General features: G+C 42.8%; 1 protein-coding gene across 4 annotated transcripts in view; it reads left to right on the forward strand.

Annotated features, from left to right (window-relative positions):
* ankrd24 (ankyrin repeat domain 24) overlaps nucleotides 1–17,950 on the forward strand; it is a 139,458-nt gene that overhangs the window by 103,760 nt on the left and 17,748 nt on the right. For 2 of the 4 annotated variants that reach the window (XM_073068819.1, XM_073068820.1), the window contains exons 16-19: nucleotides 4,126–4,247; nucleotides 8,734–10,257; nucleotides 11,943–12,107; nucleotides 13,819–13,884. In XM_073068819.1, coding sequence (XP_072924920.1) covers nucleotides 4,126–4,247; nucleotides 8,734–10,257; nucleotides 11,943–12,107; nucleotides 13,819–13,884 — 1,877 coding nt within the window. Of the gene's footprint in view, nucleotides 1–4,125; nucleotides 4,248–8,733; nucleotides 10,258–11,942; nucleotides 12,108–12,723; nucleotides 13,149–13,800; nucleotides 13,885–17,950 lie in introns of those variants that run through there. The other 2 variants (XM_073068822.1, XM_073068821.1) reach the window with 2 other exon arrangements.

Consider the following 17,950-nt stretch of genomic DNA (forward strand, 5'->3'; position numbering starts at 1 on the left):
TATGGAATGTACTTAATAAAGTGACCACTGAGCATATATTAAATACAATGCTGAAATTGTACTCTTGTGAAACACAGCCTTAGATACCAAACTCTAAAGCTGTAAATAAATGATGTATTTTGATTTCATCAATGCATATATATTCTTCATCTATGAACCATGTTTTTCTCCAAGATTTGGTCCTAAGAGGCAGAACTGTGCCTGAGGAGGTCAAGATGAGCTGAGGGTAGAAGTATTTCATCCAACGGGTGAAATACACTCATGGGTTTACCTAATAGGAAACACTGTGCATGAGACTACATTTCATCAGTATTTCTCCTGGCATCTACTGTGCTGCTCACTGGTCTCAGACAGCACAAGCCATGCCAGCAGCCAGTGATGATGGTGAGGAGTTCCTGCTGTACTGTCTGGCTCTGAGCACCATGCTCCAAATCGCTAGTGTATCAGGATATATTTCTTTTGTTACCAACTGTCATTGAGATTCAGTTACTAGTACTAGATGTCACTGGGAAAGTTCTCCCACTACTGTCACTTATTGAAAACAGTTCCCTTGGCATTGGAGATTGCTGGTATTCATTTTCTCTAGTGGTGCAAGTAAATGTGAAGTCTTCCCCTGGCACTGCCTTTCACTGAGACCTAGTTCCCTTATCACTGGATGTCACTGTGGTACAGTTCATCTGGCACTGCCTTTCACTGGGACTCAGTTTCCCTGACAGTGGAAATCACTGAGATTCAGTGTCATACAGTTACAGTTCAGACCTGGTGTTACTTTAATTTAATTTTCTATTTTAAGTTTGATACACAATTTTCGATTAGGGCACATGGATAACAGAGCAGCTATCTACAATTGCCAGATACTACTACAATACAGAGATTGCCCAAAAACAAACCTCCACAAAAATCTGCTGGCTGAATTACACGATGTCGGCTTGCTGAGGGGAACAGGCCTACAATCCTCGGACTTGCCTGATGCTGGGAGCCGGAGATGGAGACGACGAAAGCGATGTGCGAGGAAGCAGAAGTGAGGCAAATGGGCAGGGGTCCGTGCCAGGCTAAAAGCAAACTCTAGCCGGCCAGCTCTCCCATCCATTCTGCTCTCCAATGTCCATTCCCTGGACAATAAAATGGACTACATCCGACTCCAACGTAATACTCGGCAGGAGTACAGAGTTTGTTCCGCGTATGTCTTCACAGAGACATGGCTCACTGATGGGATTTCGGACACTGCCATCCAGCTAGAAGGGCTAGTTTTGTTTCGTTCGGACAGAGATGCAGCTCTCTCCGGTAAGACTTGCGATGGTGGCTTGTGTGTTTACATCAACATGGAATGGTGTAAGAACTCTGTGCTGCTTTCCAGAAACTGCTCATCGTTAGTGGAGTTTGTGGCAGTTCGATGCAGACCATTTTATTGCCACGGGAATTCACCTCTGTCCTTATATTCGGTGTCTACATTCCCCCCAGCGCTAATGCTAAGGAGGCACTCTGTGAACTGTACGGGGCTATTAGCGAACTGCAGAACGCACACCCTGATGGTCTGTTTATTGTCGCCGGTGATTTTAACCACGCGAACTTTAAGTCAGTGCTCCCCAAATTCCGTCAGTATGTGGACTTTGCAACGAGGGGGAGAACGCATTGGACCTGGTTTACACAAACATCCCCGACGCGTACCGGGCAGAGCCCCGCCCTCACCTTGGTTACTCAGACCACATCTCTGTTATGCTAATCCCAGCCTACAGACCGCTCGTCAGGTGCTCCAGACCAGTTCAGAAGCAGGTGAAAACCTGGCCAGCAGGAGCTATCTCTGCTCTTCAAGACTGCTTTGAGCACACTGACTGGCACATGTTCAGGGAGGCTGCAACCGATGGCGACTCTACCAACTTAGAGGAGTACACAGCATCAGTGACCAGCTACATCAGCAAGTGCATTGATGATGTTACTCTGTCCAAGACCATCACTATACGTGCCACCACAGAGGTGCGTGCACTGCTGAGGACCCGGGACTCCGCCTTCAGAGTAGGCAACAAGGCAGCCCTATCAACAGCAAGGGCCAAACTGTCCCGAGCCATCAGAGGAGCAAAGCGTGCACATGCCCAGCTAATCCACAGACACTTCCAGGACAGCGGCGACACGCGGCACATGTGGAAGGGCATCCAGTACATCACCAATTACAGGACAACATCATCTGACTGTGCAGGTGATGCCTCCCTCCCAGATGCGCTGAATAACTTCTATGCCCGGTTTGAGGCAGAAAATGACATGGCGGCGAGGAAGTCCACCCCTCCTACAAATGACCAGGTGCTGTGTCTCACCGTGGCCGACGTGAGAAGAACCCTGTGCAGGGTCAACCCACGGAAGGCTGCTGGACCAGACAACATCGCTGGTAGAGTGCTCAGAGGATGTGCAGACCAGCTAGCAGATGTTCTCACTGACATCTTCAACACCTCCCTGAGCAGCGCCACCATTCCAACGTGCTTCAAGGCCGCCACCATCGCCCCCATGCCGAAGAAGTCTTCAGTGTCCTGCCTAAATGACTACCGTCCTGTTGCACTCACATCCATCATCATGAAGTGTTTCAAGAGGCTCGTCATGAGGCATATCAAGACCCTGCTGCCCCCCTCACTGGACCCCCTGCAGTTTGCGTACCATCCCTACCGCTCAACAGATGATGCCATTGCCACCACCCTCCACCTGGCCTTAACCCACCTGGACCAAAAAGATACATATGTTCGGATGCTGTTCATAGACTTCAGTTCAGCATTCAACACAATCATCCCTCAGAAACTGATTGGAAAGCTGAGCCTACTGGGCCTGAACACCTCCCTCTGCAACTGGATCCTAGACTTCCTGACTGGGAGACCTCAGTCAGTCCAGATCGGGAGCAGCATCTCCAACGCCATCACACTGAACACGGGGGCCCCCCAGGGTTGCATGCTCAGTCCACTGCTGTTCACTCTGCTGACCCACGACTGTGCTGCAACACACAGCTTGAACCATATCATCAAGTTCGCTGATGACACGACCGTGGTGGGTCTCATCAGCAAGAATGACAAGTCAGCTTACAGAGAGGAGGTGCAGCGGCTAATGGACTGGTGCAGAGCCAACAACCTGTCTCTGAATGTGAACAAAACAAAAGAGATGGTTGTTGACTTCAGGAGGGCACGGAGTGACCACTCCCCACTGAACATCGACGGCTCCTCGGTAGAGATCATTAAGAGCACTAAATTTTTTGGTGTTCACCTGGCAGAGAATCTCACCTGGTCCCTCAACACCAGCTCCATAGCAAAGAAAGCCTAGCAGCACCTCTACTTTCTGCGAAGGCTGAGGAAAGTCCATCTCCCACACCCCATCCTCATCACATTCTACAGGGGTTGTATTGAGAGCATCCTGAGCAGCTGCATCACTGCCTGGTTTGGAAATTGCACCATCTCGGATCACAAGACCCTGCAGCGGATAGTGAGGTCAGCTGAGAAGATCATCGGGGTCTCTCTTCCAGCCATCACGGACATTTACACTACACGCTGCATCCGCAAAGGAAACAACATTATGAAGGACCCCGTGCATCCCTCATACAATCTCTTCTCCCTCCTGCCATCTGGGAAAAAGGCTCCAAAGCATTCGGGCTCTCACAGCCAGACTATGTAACAGTTTCTTCCCCCAAGCTATCAGAATCCTCAATACCCGAAGCCTGGACTGACACCTTGCCCTACTGTCCTGTTTATTATTTATTGTAAATGCCTGCACATTTTTTGTGCACCTTATGCAGTCCTGTGTAGGTCTGTAGTCTAGTGTAGCTTTCTCTGTGTTGTTTTTTTTTATTACGTAGTTCAGTCTAGTTTTTTGTACTGTGTCATGTAACACCATGGTCCTGAAAAACGTTGTCTCATTTTTACTATGTACTGTACCAGCAGTTATGGTCGAAATGATAATAAAAGTGACTTGACTTGACTTGACTTGACTGGAGTCACTGGAATATAATTGATTTGGCATTGCTTCTCACTGATGTTAACTGTTTGTGGTGTGCAGTTGCTTGGAAAGTGACCATCAGTAATCTTTTGTTGTAGTTTTGGTGTGAATTAACCCTTAAGCATCTCTGCTGTATTGTTCACTGTTATTTTATTGTTTCAGGGACTGAGAATCTATTTTCAGAAAGTAGTCTTAATCAGCCCAGTGAGGAATGGATTGGGACTCTGCAGAGGCAAATAGAGAGTCTCACAATTGAAAATCAAGAGCTACTAGGAAGACTCCAGGTAACAAACATTCTGAAGTTGATCTTGAAATTGACCTTCCAATAATGGTGGTGGGAGGAGTTAAGGAATATGCTCTTATGATTATGGTACACTTCAAAATGAGCTTCATTGAATATCATGAATATTTAGGTATATTGCTGATCAGTGGGAACTTTGAATAAATTTAATTACTCACCAAGTATAGTTCTCTTGAATAGAAAATTCCCCCCCGAAAATTCTCTTTAGTCTTAAATGGTCATAATTATATTCTAAGCATATCTACTTGTACTAGATCCCCCCCCCCCCCCACTAAGGGATCTTTCATCCCAGCAGAAAATTTGATAAGCCCCATCAGTAGTTTATACTTTAAAAAAAGTCATCTTATTTTTATAAGCTGTAGGAAAACAGAATTGTACAGGCCCATTGGGCACGCTGTTGTGCCGACCATATAATCTCCTCTAAAATTAATCTAACCCTTGTCTTCCACATAGCCCTCCATTTTTCTTTCATCCCTGTGCTTGTCCAGAGTGTCTCTTAATTGTTCCAAACATATCTGCCTCTACTGCCACTCCTGGCACAGTGTTCCACTCAACCAATTCTGCCTGTTGTAAACATCTGACATTCCCCTTATACTTTCTTCCAATCACTTTAAACTTACGCTGTCACAAATTAGTCATTTCTGCCCTGACAAACCACACCAGCGGTCCACTCTATCTTCGCCTCTTATCATCTTATGCACCTCTCAAGTCACCTCTCATTGTCCTTTGCTCCAAACAGAAAAGACCTAGCTCACTCACCCATTCCTTGTAAGACATGTTCTCTAATGCAGGCAGCATTTCCTCTGCACACTCTCCAAAGCTTCCTCTAATGAGACAACCAGAAGTGAATATAATACTGCAAGTGTGGTGTAACCAGAGATTATGGAAATACAACATTGTGATTCTTGAACACAATCAGCTGAATAATGAAGGCCAACATACTTACTAAGCCCTAGAAGGTCTTCTTAATCACCCAATCAATTTGCATGGCAACTTTGAAGGATCTATGGACATGGACCATGGACAGCTCCTCCACATTGCTAAGTCTTGCCATTGACCTTGTACTCTGCCTTCAAGTTTGACTTTCCGAAGTGTATCACTTACCACTTTGCTGAATTGAAATCTGAAGAAGGGTCTCGGCCTGAAACGTTAACTATATATTTATTTCTATAGACGCTGCTGAACCTACTGAGCTCCTCTAGAATTTTGTGTGGGTTGGTTTGGATTGCCAGCATCTGCAGATTTCCTCGTGTTTATGGATTGAAGTCTGTCTGTTACTTCTCAGCCCAGCTCTGCATTCTATCAATGTCCTGTTGTAACTTATGATAACCTTCTACACAGTGCAAAACTCCACCAATCTTTGTGTCATCCGCAAACTTACTAACCCACCTTTCCACTTCTTCATCCAGGTTATTTATAAAGCTCACAAAGAGCAGGGATCCCATAACAGGTACCTGTAGAACACCTCTGGTCACTGACCTGCAGACAGAATTTGCTCCATCTACCCAATTCTGAATCCATGCAACCAAGTTTCCTGGATTCCACATCTCCTGCCTTTAAGGATGCCTTTAAGGTTACCATGGGGAACCTTGTTGATTGCCTTACTAAAATTCATCCACTCTCTACCTTCATCAATTTGTATTGTCACTTCTTAGAAGAATTCATTCAGGCTTGTAAGACAGACCTGCTGAATAAAGCCATGCTGAATTTGTTAAAATGAAACACTTGCATTCCCAAAATCAGACCACTTCACAAACCAAAAATCAGTCTATTGCATTGCTTCTAATGCAAGTAAATTCTTCTTTAAATAAGAACACAACTGAGCACAGTTCTTCAGTTGTGCCTCAACAGAGATCTGCAAAACTGCATTAAAACTTCCATACAACACACACAAAATACTAGTGGAATGCAGCAGGCCAGGCAGCATCTATAGGAAGAAGTACAGTGGACGTTTTGGGCTGAGACCCTTCATCAGGACTAACTCAAAAGAAGAGATAGTAAGAGATTTGAAATTGGGAGGGGGAGAGGGAGATCCAAAATGATAGGAGAAGGCAGGAGGGGAAGGGATGAAGCTAAGAGCTGGAAAGTTGATTGGCAAAAGGAATACACAGCTGGGGAAGGCAGAAGACCAGAGTGGGGTGTCCATGAAGAGGAGGAGGGTTGAAGACAGGAGAAAGAGTCATCGGCTGGGGGGGTGGGAGAGTCCTTGCCAAAGAAGTAGGCTCGAAGGTGGAGCTGGCAGAAGAAGAGTTCAGTATCATTGCGCACACAGAACTCGCTGAGGTGTGGGCGAAGGGGGACAAAGGTAAGGCCCTTACTGAGGATAGAATGCTCTGCCTCAGAGAGTTGAAGGTTGGAGGGGATGGTAAAGACCTGGCACGGGTGAAAGCTGGGATCAGAGGGGGGAGGGAGGCTGGTAGTGTCAGTGGAGAGGGGAGGGTTGGAGTGAAAGGAAGATGGAACCTCTGAGGGCCCAGGAGCTGATGGTGGGATCTGAGGGAGACGGGGGTCACAATCGCAGCACGTGAAGACCTGGCCTGGAGTTCAAGGCTGGATTCGCAGTTGGAGACTGCGCAATCACTTTGAAGGTGTCCATGATCATTGAAACCCGCATTGATGGTGCTGGAGTCTGGGTTTTGAATATGCCCTGGATTGCTGGGGGCACCGAGAACAACGGCGGGGGCCGTGATCCGAAGTTCATGCCTGCTAGCATCAGAGCCGGCAGGCTCTGTGGTCTGCAGATGGGAGATCTTGCCCAACGTGACAAAGTCAAAGAGACGACGATTGCATGCATGGATCCGATGGAGGATGAAATAATGGACAGGTCCATTACAAATGGCGAAGAAATTGTCCCGGAGGTGTGGAAGGGACTTGGATAGGGATGCCAGCCAGGTATCTCCTCATGGCGGAGAGTGTCACCCTCAGAGCTCGACGGAAGAAACAACGGGAGGAAGAGTCAATTAAATGAGAGTACCTGGGATCCTCAGAAGGTCCAAATTGAGAGGCTCAAAAACAAACCCTGACACCAACTGGAGTAAGTTGGTGGTGGAGACACGTTCCAAGGAAGAATATATAGTGTAGTAACGGGTCTGGGTCAAAATGTGGTTGAAAAGTCGAAGGGCCAAATAAATTATAGATGGGGAGTGGTGAGAGCAGGTTTCCCTAAACTCCCATTGAAGAGAAGATTTAAACTTCTTCAGTGTAGGCATCACTGGAAGAGGCTTCGTAGTAGTGAATTTAAAAACGCAAACACGAGGAAATCTGCGGATGCTGGAAATTCAAGCAACACACACAAAATGCTGGTGGAACTCAGCAGGCCAGGTAGCATCTATAGGACGTACCGTGGACGTTTCGGACCGAGACCCTTCATCAGGACTAACTGAAAGAACAGATAGTAAGAGATTTGAAAGTGGGAGGGGGAGATCCGAAATGATAGGAGAAGACAGGAAGGGAAGGGATGAAGCTAAGAGCTGGAAAAATGATTGGCAAAAGGGATACACAGCTGGAGAGGGAGACTTCTATATTCTTATATTCTAGACCCCTTTGTAATAAAGACCAATTTTCCATGTGTTGTCCTAATTATTTGCTGTTCCTGCATGCTAACTTTCTTGAATTGCTTTTTAATTCCAAGGTGCATTGACAAGGAATTGACTTAAAAGCCTATGCCAGTTATCCCAGATTACTGTATATCATAATCAGATATCTCCATAAGTATTGTGTTGCCTTTCAACTGATGGTCTGTCTAGCAACATTGCTATCAACTAGATTCTGTCACCAATGTTTTCTATCCAGTATATTTCCTTATCTCCAACCAAACTGAGTTTCGGAGTTAAGAACAACACATACAAAGTGCTGGAGGAACTCAGCAATCAGGCAGCATCTATGGAAATGAATAAACAATCAATGTCTTGGGCTGCAAACCTTTATCAGGAAGGATCTGAGTTAAGATCCTTTCTCAGAATTATCTTTTATTGTTAGAGATAGCCTCTCATCATCTGACTGTTCTGCTAGTCTTTCTGAAGGATCAAGAACCCTGATATATTCAGTTCTTAGCAATGGTCACATTGCAGCCACTTTCAGTAGTGGCTATTAGATGATATCATTTACCCCTATTTGTGCCATCACTATTGTTAATGAATGCTTTGTGTGTTCAGATAAAGATTCTGTAATTTTGATTTGTTACCGATTATCCCACACTTGATCTTATTCGCTGCCAGACTATTACTTTTATAAACTCTGTCCTTTTTTTTCATTGTCTACTTGTTATCTTTATCACCATTCTGCACAATTGCCTTGGCCTCTCTGTTGAGATTTCTAACTTCTCCCTTATCGGAACCCTCTCCCCTTTCCCACACCTCTTTCTTAAAGCTATTTAGAGCCATGTAAGAAGGATTTTATTTTGTCATTAATCTACCTATCTTGTTCCAACCATTATTTAGGACATACAATTTTGTAACTTTTTTTTCCAGGACTTGGAATATTTCCAGAAAGGAGCAAATGAACAGGATTCTTCAGAAAGTCTCGATTTTATTCCAGTTCTTCTCTACGATTCGTTACAAGAAGAGTTTGCAAAGTTGAAGGAACAATATGAAGAATCTCAAGCTAAGATTTTGGAGGGAGTTAATTCAGCAACCTCTGGAAACTTAGTCCCAGTGGAACTGTATGAGCAATTAAAAATGGAGCATGACCAAGAAGTTCAAAGGCTGCAAGTAATTCTTGACGAGCTCAAGGCCAAAGTAGACCCAAAGGCAGAATGTCCACCCAAAGATGTGAACACAGAATTGAAAGACATGGTAGAGCTTGAAGGCCAAGATGCACAAGATCTCAGAAATAAATTGAAGGAAACCCAAGAGAAATATGAAGTAGCAATGGCAGAGATTCATCAACTTGAAGAGCGGATGCAATTAGGAATCCTTTCTATGGTACAAAATGAAGCTGCAGTAAACACTGAGGGTGCAAAATCGATCACTGATCATGAGCTAGAGAACGTTAAAATGAAGCTTCTCCAAGCCCTTGAAGCCAAAGGACAGGAAGAAAAGAAGGTAAAAGAATTGGAAGAAAAATTGTGTCAAATGGAGAAGACTTTGACTGATAGTGTTCCTTTGAAAGAGTATGAAGAAATGAAGATTTCACTAAGTACCTCTCTTGAAGAAATTTCTAAAGAAAATTCCTCACTGACAGAAAAATATAACAAAGTAGAAGATGAACTCAAGGAACTGAGAACAAATCTATTTGGGGAGACCATCGAAAATAGTGCTAAATCATCCGGAGAAGTCAAAGAGCAGATTGAAGAGCTGATGAAAGCCCATGAAGAACTGCAGGAAAAGTGCAGAGAGCTTCAAACAGAATGCCAAAAGAAAGCTGAAGAACTCAGGTCAGTTCATTCTACACATGTTCCAAAAGAGGAGCACAAAGACGTTATGGAGAGGTTAAGTAGATCCCTCAGAGAAGCTAATGAGCAGTACTCAGATTTAGAAGTAAAATACAGTGAAATCCAGCAAGAAATCACAAGGCTGCAAAATGAGAGAGATGACCAAAGGAAGAATTCTGTATCTAAGAATGAACATGACAAGACAAAGAAATCACTTGAGAAATCTTTACGGGATGCAAATGAGATGATAAACAGTCTGAAGGATCAACTGACTTTGAAGGAAAAGGAAATGTCCCAACACCAGGAGGAGCTTCAGATAACTAAAGGACAAACCATTCCAAAGGAAGAACATGAGAAGTTTACTTCCTCTCTGAAGGCTGAGATAAATTCTTTGATAATTAAGTTAAATGATCTGACCAAAAAGCATGAGAAGACCTGCACAGAGGTGTTCCAGGTCCAGAGACAGGCACTCTTCATGAAGAGTGAGAAGCACGCTGCTGAGGAGGAGGTGGCTGCGGTGAAGAAACAGCTTGATGACTTAAAATCTGAGTCAAAGAAGATCATTGAACTGCATAAACTTATTGAGGACTCTACTGCAGTTGTTAAGGAAAAGGATAAGAAGGTATTGAAAGATTTTGAAAACCTCTGAGTCTTCAATGTTGTGGAATTATTATTTTTTCATGTCTCCGTCTGACTGCTTTTCTTGTGTTTGCAATACAATTCTGAATTTATGTTACCATATTTCCATAATTCCTTTAAGCTCATCACCCCTACTGGGGCATAGGCCACCAACAACATCTCGCAGGAGTCCTCTGTCCTGGGCCAGTCTTTCAATTTGTCAACAGGTCTTCTTGGTGTATCCTTCCTCTCCCAGGGATGAGGTCTTTGGAGCTTCTGTTGGCATTTCTGCAGCTCTGGGTTTTTGCAGGGTTAAGTTACTAGTGCCATGCCCAACCCTCCTCCTTTCGCAACCAGTCTTGGGCCCATCCATAGAGAGTTATATTTACATAATGTCATATTGTAAAAATAAGTATGAAATGATAAAGGCCATTCCATTTTATTTTTAACAATATTGTGGAATAGACTTTTGCACGGCATAAGATCAGAAAGAGCTGATCATGTCCATCACTAAAAGAGCTTTTTATCTGTGCCCACACCCCAGCCAATAATCTTTTACCATTAAGGTTGCATTGCTTTCAGTGCTCATCAGGTGCTTTTAAGTATAATAAGGATTTCTGGATCCACTGTCAGTCAGTGACTTCCAAAGCTCTATTGTTGGGTGAATTTCTCTACAATCTTTCTATCAATTACATTTAATACTGTTTTTCCTGCTTTCACCCTCTAAGCTTCTCATAATTTTACACTCCTCCGTTAAATCTCTCTTATCCCAACAAAGAAACTTATGCCAACATCTCAGATTTTTCCAACACTGGCAACATCCTGGTGAATCAGTACTGCATCCTCTTTAGCTTAAAGCTTTCAATTTATTAGCAGCTCAAATTCAAATTTGAACATTTACTTTCTGATCAGTAATCCAGATTTATAGATGCCACTATGACAGCAGACCTGATATAGTATGTTGAGAGTCACATGCAGACGGTGTAAGCATGGCTAATTTCCATCTCTGAAGGACATTAGTGAACAATCTGGTAATTTCATGATCATTACTATTGGGTTGGATTTTTATTACAAATTTAATTATTAATTTGAATTTAAATTTTGCAGTTGCAGTGGTGGTATTTGAACTTGTGTCCATAAATCAATGGTCCAGGGGTTAGGGTACTAGCTTAACCACAATGATATTACCCCTGGTAAACAACCAATGTTGTTTTGAAACCAAACTTGTTAATCTGAAGACGTGCCACATTTTGCGGGCAGGCACATATGAATCATTCTCTGATTTTGTCCCTATTATTTTCAAAGAAGATGGGTCCTCTAATTCTTTGTGAATTCGGCATCACTTAACTTATGAATGTTCTTCGATTTATGAATGTTCAGCTAATAGCATTTTGCCATTTCATGTAGTAGTTGACTCTTTAGGATCCTTGTCTTCCAATCTCTAAATCTAATTGTTGTTATAATGATTAGTGTGCCACCCTCCATCAATAGGAATTTGAATTTCCAAAATGCCCATATAGCACTTTGATCTTAACCCCATTCCCAAAAGCTTGTGTGAATATATAGTTGGATGAAGGTGTGGCATAAATTAATCTTAGTTACCTTAAATAGACCTGACTTCTATGTTAGCATCACGTTATGGTGTCCAGAATGTTTGTTACTGCTGGGTTTACTTTCATATTTTTGTAGATAACTGAACTCTCAAAAGAGGTGTCCAAACTGAAAGAGGCTTTGAGCAGTTTGTCGGTGCGGACTTGTGCTGCTGCACTCCCTCCCAAACCAGTCTCCCAATACAACCAGCAGCACACAGAATCCTTACAGAGGCACATCAAACTGCTACAGCAGCAGCTGGTAGTAAGTATTTCCTTCAGTCATTCTGGGAGCAGGATAGAGGTAACATGGGTATAGGAAATACGAAGTTTATCACTGGTAGTCACAAATAGAATTAAGAAAGAACAGAGTATTAATTAAGTTATTTAGTATCTGATCTGCAGGTGAAATTCAATCATTAGGGTTGAAATCTCTTGATTTCCTTAAGAAGCAAATTTAAACATTCTCAGAATATAGGAGGGAAAATGCCGTAACAACAACCTCTTACTCAACCTCAGCAAGACTAAGGAGCTGACTGTTGACTACAGAGGTGGAGAGAATCAGCAGCTTTAAATTCCTTGGTGTTATTACTTTGGAGGACCTGTCCTAGGCCTAGCACATAAGTGCAATTAGGAAGAAAGCATGACAGCACCTCTACTTACTTGTTTTTAAAGGTTTGGCATGGTGCCTAAAACTTCGACAAACTTTTATAGATGCATAGTGGAGAGTATATTGACTGGCTGCATCACAGCCTGGTATGGAAACACCAGTGCTCTTGAACAGAAAATCCTACACAAAGTAATGAATACAGTATACCCTAGTCCATCACGGATAAAGCCCTCCCCACCATTGATGTCATCTGCATGAAATGTTATTGCAGGAAAACAGCATCCATCATCAGAGACTCTCACCACCCAAGACATGCTCTCCTCTTGCTGCTGGCATCAGGAAGAAGGTACAGGAGCCTCAGGACCCATACCACTAGATCCAGGAACAATTATTACCCCCCAATCATAAGGCTCTTGAACCAAAGGTGATAACTTCACTCAACATCACTAGTCCCATCATTGGAATGTTCCTACAACCTATGGACTCACTTTAAGGACTCTACATCTTACGTTCTCAATACTTATTGCTTATTTATTTATCTCTTATTTCTTTCTTTTTGTTTTTGCACAGTTTGTTGTCTTTTGCAAATCAGTTCAACACCCAAACGGGTGTAGTCTCCAATTGATTCTGTTACGGCTATTATTCTGTTATGGATTTATTGAGTATATCCACAAGAAAATGAATCTTAGGGTTGTATTTGGTGACATATATAACATTTGATAATAAATTTGCATCAAAGTTTGATTTGAAAGTTTAATTTGATCTCAAACTCTCACTTTTTATGAGAAAGGGTTCTGAATTTTCTACCATTTTCTGATATCACTGATAAAGAGTAACACACACAAATGCTGAAAGAACTCAGCAGGATAGGCAGCATCTACAAAAAAGAATAAAAAGTCAATTTTTTAAGGCCAAGATCCTTCATTTACTGTTAAAGGATCTGGTTCTGATATTTGTTGGCTATTAGCAGTAATCAATGAACCTCCATTGCAACCAAATAGGAAGGTAGGTAAAACCCCCATGATGAAAGCTTTATGTTACCTATCTTAAATTCATTGTATCTTAAAGAATCTTAATTCAAGTATCTTAAATTCATTGCTCCTCAGCTCTATTCCAAAAGGTTATTTTGTGGAATGAATCTGAATGAGTTCCATTTAACCAAATCAACAGCTGCTTCAGTTGTTTCATGTAGGTGAAGTAATCTCCTTTCCAAGATCATACACAATTCTTTGTCTTTTGGCCAGGCATGGTGGGTATTGTTTTTAATGACTAGCAGTAGAGTTTGTCACTTTAGAATACTCTCAATCACTTTGTCACAGAATGCCATTGTCTGAGCCAATAAAATTAGGTCTGTTTTTCTTGACAGCAAGCCGAGAGTGACCACAGAGCCATTGTGACTACTTACCGATCACATCTCCTTTATGCGGTTCAAGTAAGGAGCTCAGTGCTGAAATCATACTTTAACATTGATTTAGATGATTGTGTATTAGTATTACAGTTGTATTCATACAACCTAGGTGTTACAAATGCAGAAATTTCTCTACCTCTATCTGTTAATGGAACCCTTTCAATAGATCATTCTTTGTAAGAAAAGTAGCTTTTCCAACCATGTCTATACAATCATCCACTCCGGGAATGGGATAAGCATCTGTTTTTGTTACAGCATTTACCTCTCTATAATCAGTGCAAAACCTAATACTACCATCTGGTTTAGGCACAATAACACAAGGTGAGCTCCAATCTGATGTTGAAGGCCTAATAATATCATTTTCTAGCATATACTCAATTTCTTGTTCAGCAAGTTTACATTTTTCGATATTCATGTGATAAGGATGTTGTTTAATTGGTTTAGCATCCCCAACATCACCATCATGGGAAGCCATTGTCGTTCACTTTGGGACATCAGGAAGTAAATCCTTAAATTTCGGAATTAACTGTTTCATCTCTAGTTGCTGCTGCGGCTATAAGTGGGCCAATTTCTCATCAATCAAATTCAAAATACTTGAGTTCGTTAATCTAGCAGAAACAGGGTTTGGTTTATGATAAGTCTCAGATGGATTATTTGATGAGATCCCAGGGAAATCAGACCCATTTGTTTTGACAACACTCACAGCTGGTGCCTGCTCTTCAAAATATGGTTTCAACATGTTTATAAATCTGGTGTTTTGACTACAAAATTCACATAATCTATTTTAGACACTATCTTATAAGGTCTATGGTATCTTGCTTGTAAGGGATTAGTCAATATTGGAAATAACACCAGCACCTTATCTCCCACCTGGAATTTTCTCATACGAGCCTGTTTATTATACCAACACTTCATTTTGTTTTGAGAAACCTGTAAGTTTTGTCTTGCTAAGTGGCAAGCTTTTTCCAATCTGTCCTTGAATTACAAAACATAGTCTAACAAATTGATATGCAGGTCCTCATTAATCCACTGTTCCTTTAACAGGGTCAAAGGTCCTCGAACCCTATGACCAAATACAAGTTCAAAGGGACTAAAAACCTAAGGATTCCTGTACTGATTCTCTTACTGCAAATAAAAGCAAATGAACTCCTTCATCCCAATCCTTCTCATTCTCAACACAGAATGTCTTAATCATGGTTTTGAGGGTGGAATGGAATCTCTCTGAGGCCCCTTGTGATTCTGGATGGTATGCAGATGAGGTAATCTGCTTGGCTCCCAATTCATAAACTACCTGCTGGAATAATCCAGATGTAAAGGTTTAAAAAGGAAAGGAAGTTTTCAACGGTTATTTGAATCACAGCAAGAGGCGGAGAAGGAAGAGGTAAAAGAAGCTTGGAAAGAAGCTGTTTCTTTTTAACTGATCGCAACAAAGAGGCTAGACTGCAGGCGCGTGACATAGCGCGCCAAAGGTTTAAAAAGAAAGACCGCCATATACAGCGGCCATCATCGTAGCAGCCATTGTTGGAGTGGACTGAGGCAGAGTGGGTCAGCTTTGGCTCAATCAGGCCTCGGCGAGAACAGGCAGAGGCGGGGTTTGAACAGGGCACAACTGCGCAAGCGCGTGAAAGTCAGCCCGTGAGGCAGTGGGAGAATTTAAATAGTGAGCAGAGGCTGAGTACGAGCTTCACTCCAAGTAAGGTAAGGCCGAGTAAGCTCCTTTAATTAATCTAATTAGCTTAGGAGTAGGTAATGGAGGCAGCAGTTAGGGCAGTTGAGTGCTCCGTTTGCAGTATGTGGGAAGTCAGGGCGAGCACAGCTGTCCCTGATGACTACACGTGTGAAAGGTGCATCCAGCTTCAGCTCCTGACAAACCGTGTTAGGGAACTGGAGCTGGAGCTGGATGAACTTCGGATCATTCAGGAGGCAGAGGCAGAAATAGACAGGAGTTTCAGGGAGATAGTCACCCCTAGGAGTCAGGAGACAGGTAGTTGGGTGACTGTCAGGAGAGGGAAGGGGAATAGACAGGAAGAGCAGAGCACCCCTGTGGCCATTCCTATCAATAATAAGTATACCGTTTTGGATACTGTTGGTGGGGACGACCTACCAGGAACAAGTTGCAGTGGTTGCGTCTCTGGCACCGAGACTGGACCCTCAGCTCAGAAGGGAAGATGGGAAAAGAGGAGAGCAGTAGTGATAGGGGATTTGATAGTTAGGGGGACAGATAGGAGGTTCTGTGGAAGAGGTCAAGAATCCTGGATGGTCTGTTGCCTCCCTGGTGCCAGGGTCCGCGATATCTCAGATCGAGTTCTCAGTATTCTTTAGAGGGGGAGATGAGCAGCCGGATGTCGTGGTCCATGTAGGGACCAATGACGTGGGTAGGAAGAGTGAGGAGGTCCTGAAAGGTGAGTTTAGGGAGCTAGGTGCCAAGTTAAAGGACAGGACCTCCAGGATAGCAATCTCAGGATTGCTACCAGTGCCACGTGCAGGTGGGTTTAGAGATAGTAAGATAGCGCAGATCAACACGTGGCTGAAGACATGGTGCAGGAGGGAGGGCTTCAGATTTATAGATAATTGGGCAGTTTTCCAGGGAAGGTGGGGCCTGTTCTGGTGAAACGGTTTACATCTGAACTGGTGGGGGACAAATATTCTTGCAGGTAGGTTTGCTAGAGATGCTCCAGTAGATTTAAACTAGATATGAGTGGGGAGGGGAACCAAAGTGTAGGAACAGATGTATGGGAGAAGGAAGAAAAAGAAGACAGTAAAGTTCTTTGTACTGTTAGAGAAAAACAGAGAGGAAGAGGTGGAGAATTTCTTAAATGCATTTATTTTAATTGTAAGAAAGGTGGATGAGCTTGGAGCATGGATTGATACCTGGAAATATGATGTTGTAGCTATTAGTGAAACATGGTTGCAGGAGGGGTGTGATTGGCAACTAAATATTCCTGGATTTCGTTGCTTCAGGTGTGATAAAATCGGAAGGACAAGAGGGGGAGGTGTTGCATTGCTTGTCAGAGAAAATATTATAGCGGTGCTCTGGCAGGATAGATTAGAGGGCTCGTTTAGAGGATTAGAAGATTAGAGGATAGATTGGAGACTATTTGGGTGGAATTGAGGAATGGGAAAGGTGTAGTAACACTTATAGGGGTGTATTATAGACCACCTAATGGGGAGCGAGAATTGGAGGAGCAAATTTGCAATGAGATAGCAGATATTTGTAGTAAGCACAGGGCTGTGATTGTGGGAGATTTTAATTTTCCACACATAGACTGGGAAGCACATACTGTAAAAGGGATGGATGGTTTGGAGTTTGTAAAATGTATGCAGGATAGTTTTTTGCAGCAATACATAGAGGTACCAACTAGAGAAGGGGCAGTGTTGGATCTTCTGTTAGGGAATGAAATAGGTCAGGTGATGGGGGTATGTGTTGGGGAGCACTTCGGGTCCAGTGATCACAATGCCATTAGTTTCAATATAATTATGGAGAAGGATAGGACTGGACCCAGGGTTGAGATTTTTGATTGGAGAAAGGCTAACTTTGAGGAGATGCGAAAGGATTTAGAAGGAGTGGATTAGGACAATTTGTTTTATGGGAAGGATGTAATAGAGAAATGGCAGTCATTTAAAGGTGGAATTTTGAGGGTACAGAATCTTTATGTTCCTGTTATGTTGAAAGGAAAGGTTAAAAATTTGAGAGAGCCATGGTTTTCAAGGGATATTGGAAACTTCGTTAGGAAAAAGAGAGATATCTACAATAAATATAGGCAGCGTGGAGTAAATGAGGTTCTCGAGGAATATAAAGAATGTAAGAAGAATCTTAAGAAAGAAATTAGAAAAGCTAAAAGAAGATACGAGATTGCTTTGGCAAGTAAGCTGAAAATAAATCCAAAGGGTTTCTACAGTTATATTAATAGCAAAAGGATAGTGAGGGATAAAATTGGTCCCTTAGAGAATCAGAGTGGACAGCTATGTGTGGAGCCGAAAGAGATGGGGGAGGTTTTGAACAATTTCTTTTCTTCGGTATTCACTAAGGAGAAGGACATTGAATTGTATAAGGTAAGGGAAACAAGTAGGGAAGTTATGGAAACTATGA

This window comes from Hemitrygon akajei, chromosome 16, assembly GCF_048418815.1.
Source record: "Hemitrygon akajei chromosome 16, sHemAka1.3, whole genome shotgun sequence".
In the NCBI taxonomy this organism is placed as follows: Eukaryota; Metazoa; Chordata; class Chondrichthyes; order Myliobatiformes; family Dasyatidae; genus Hemitrygon; species Hemitrygon akajei.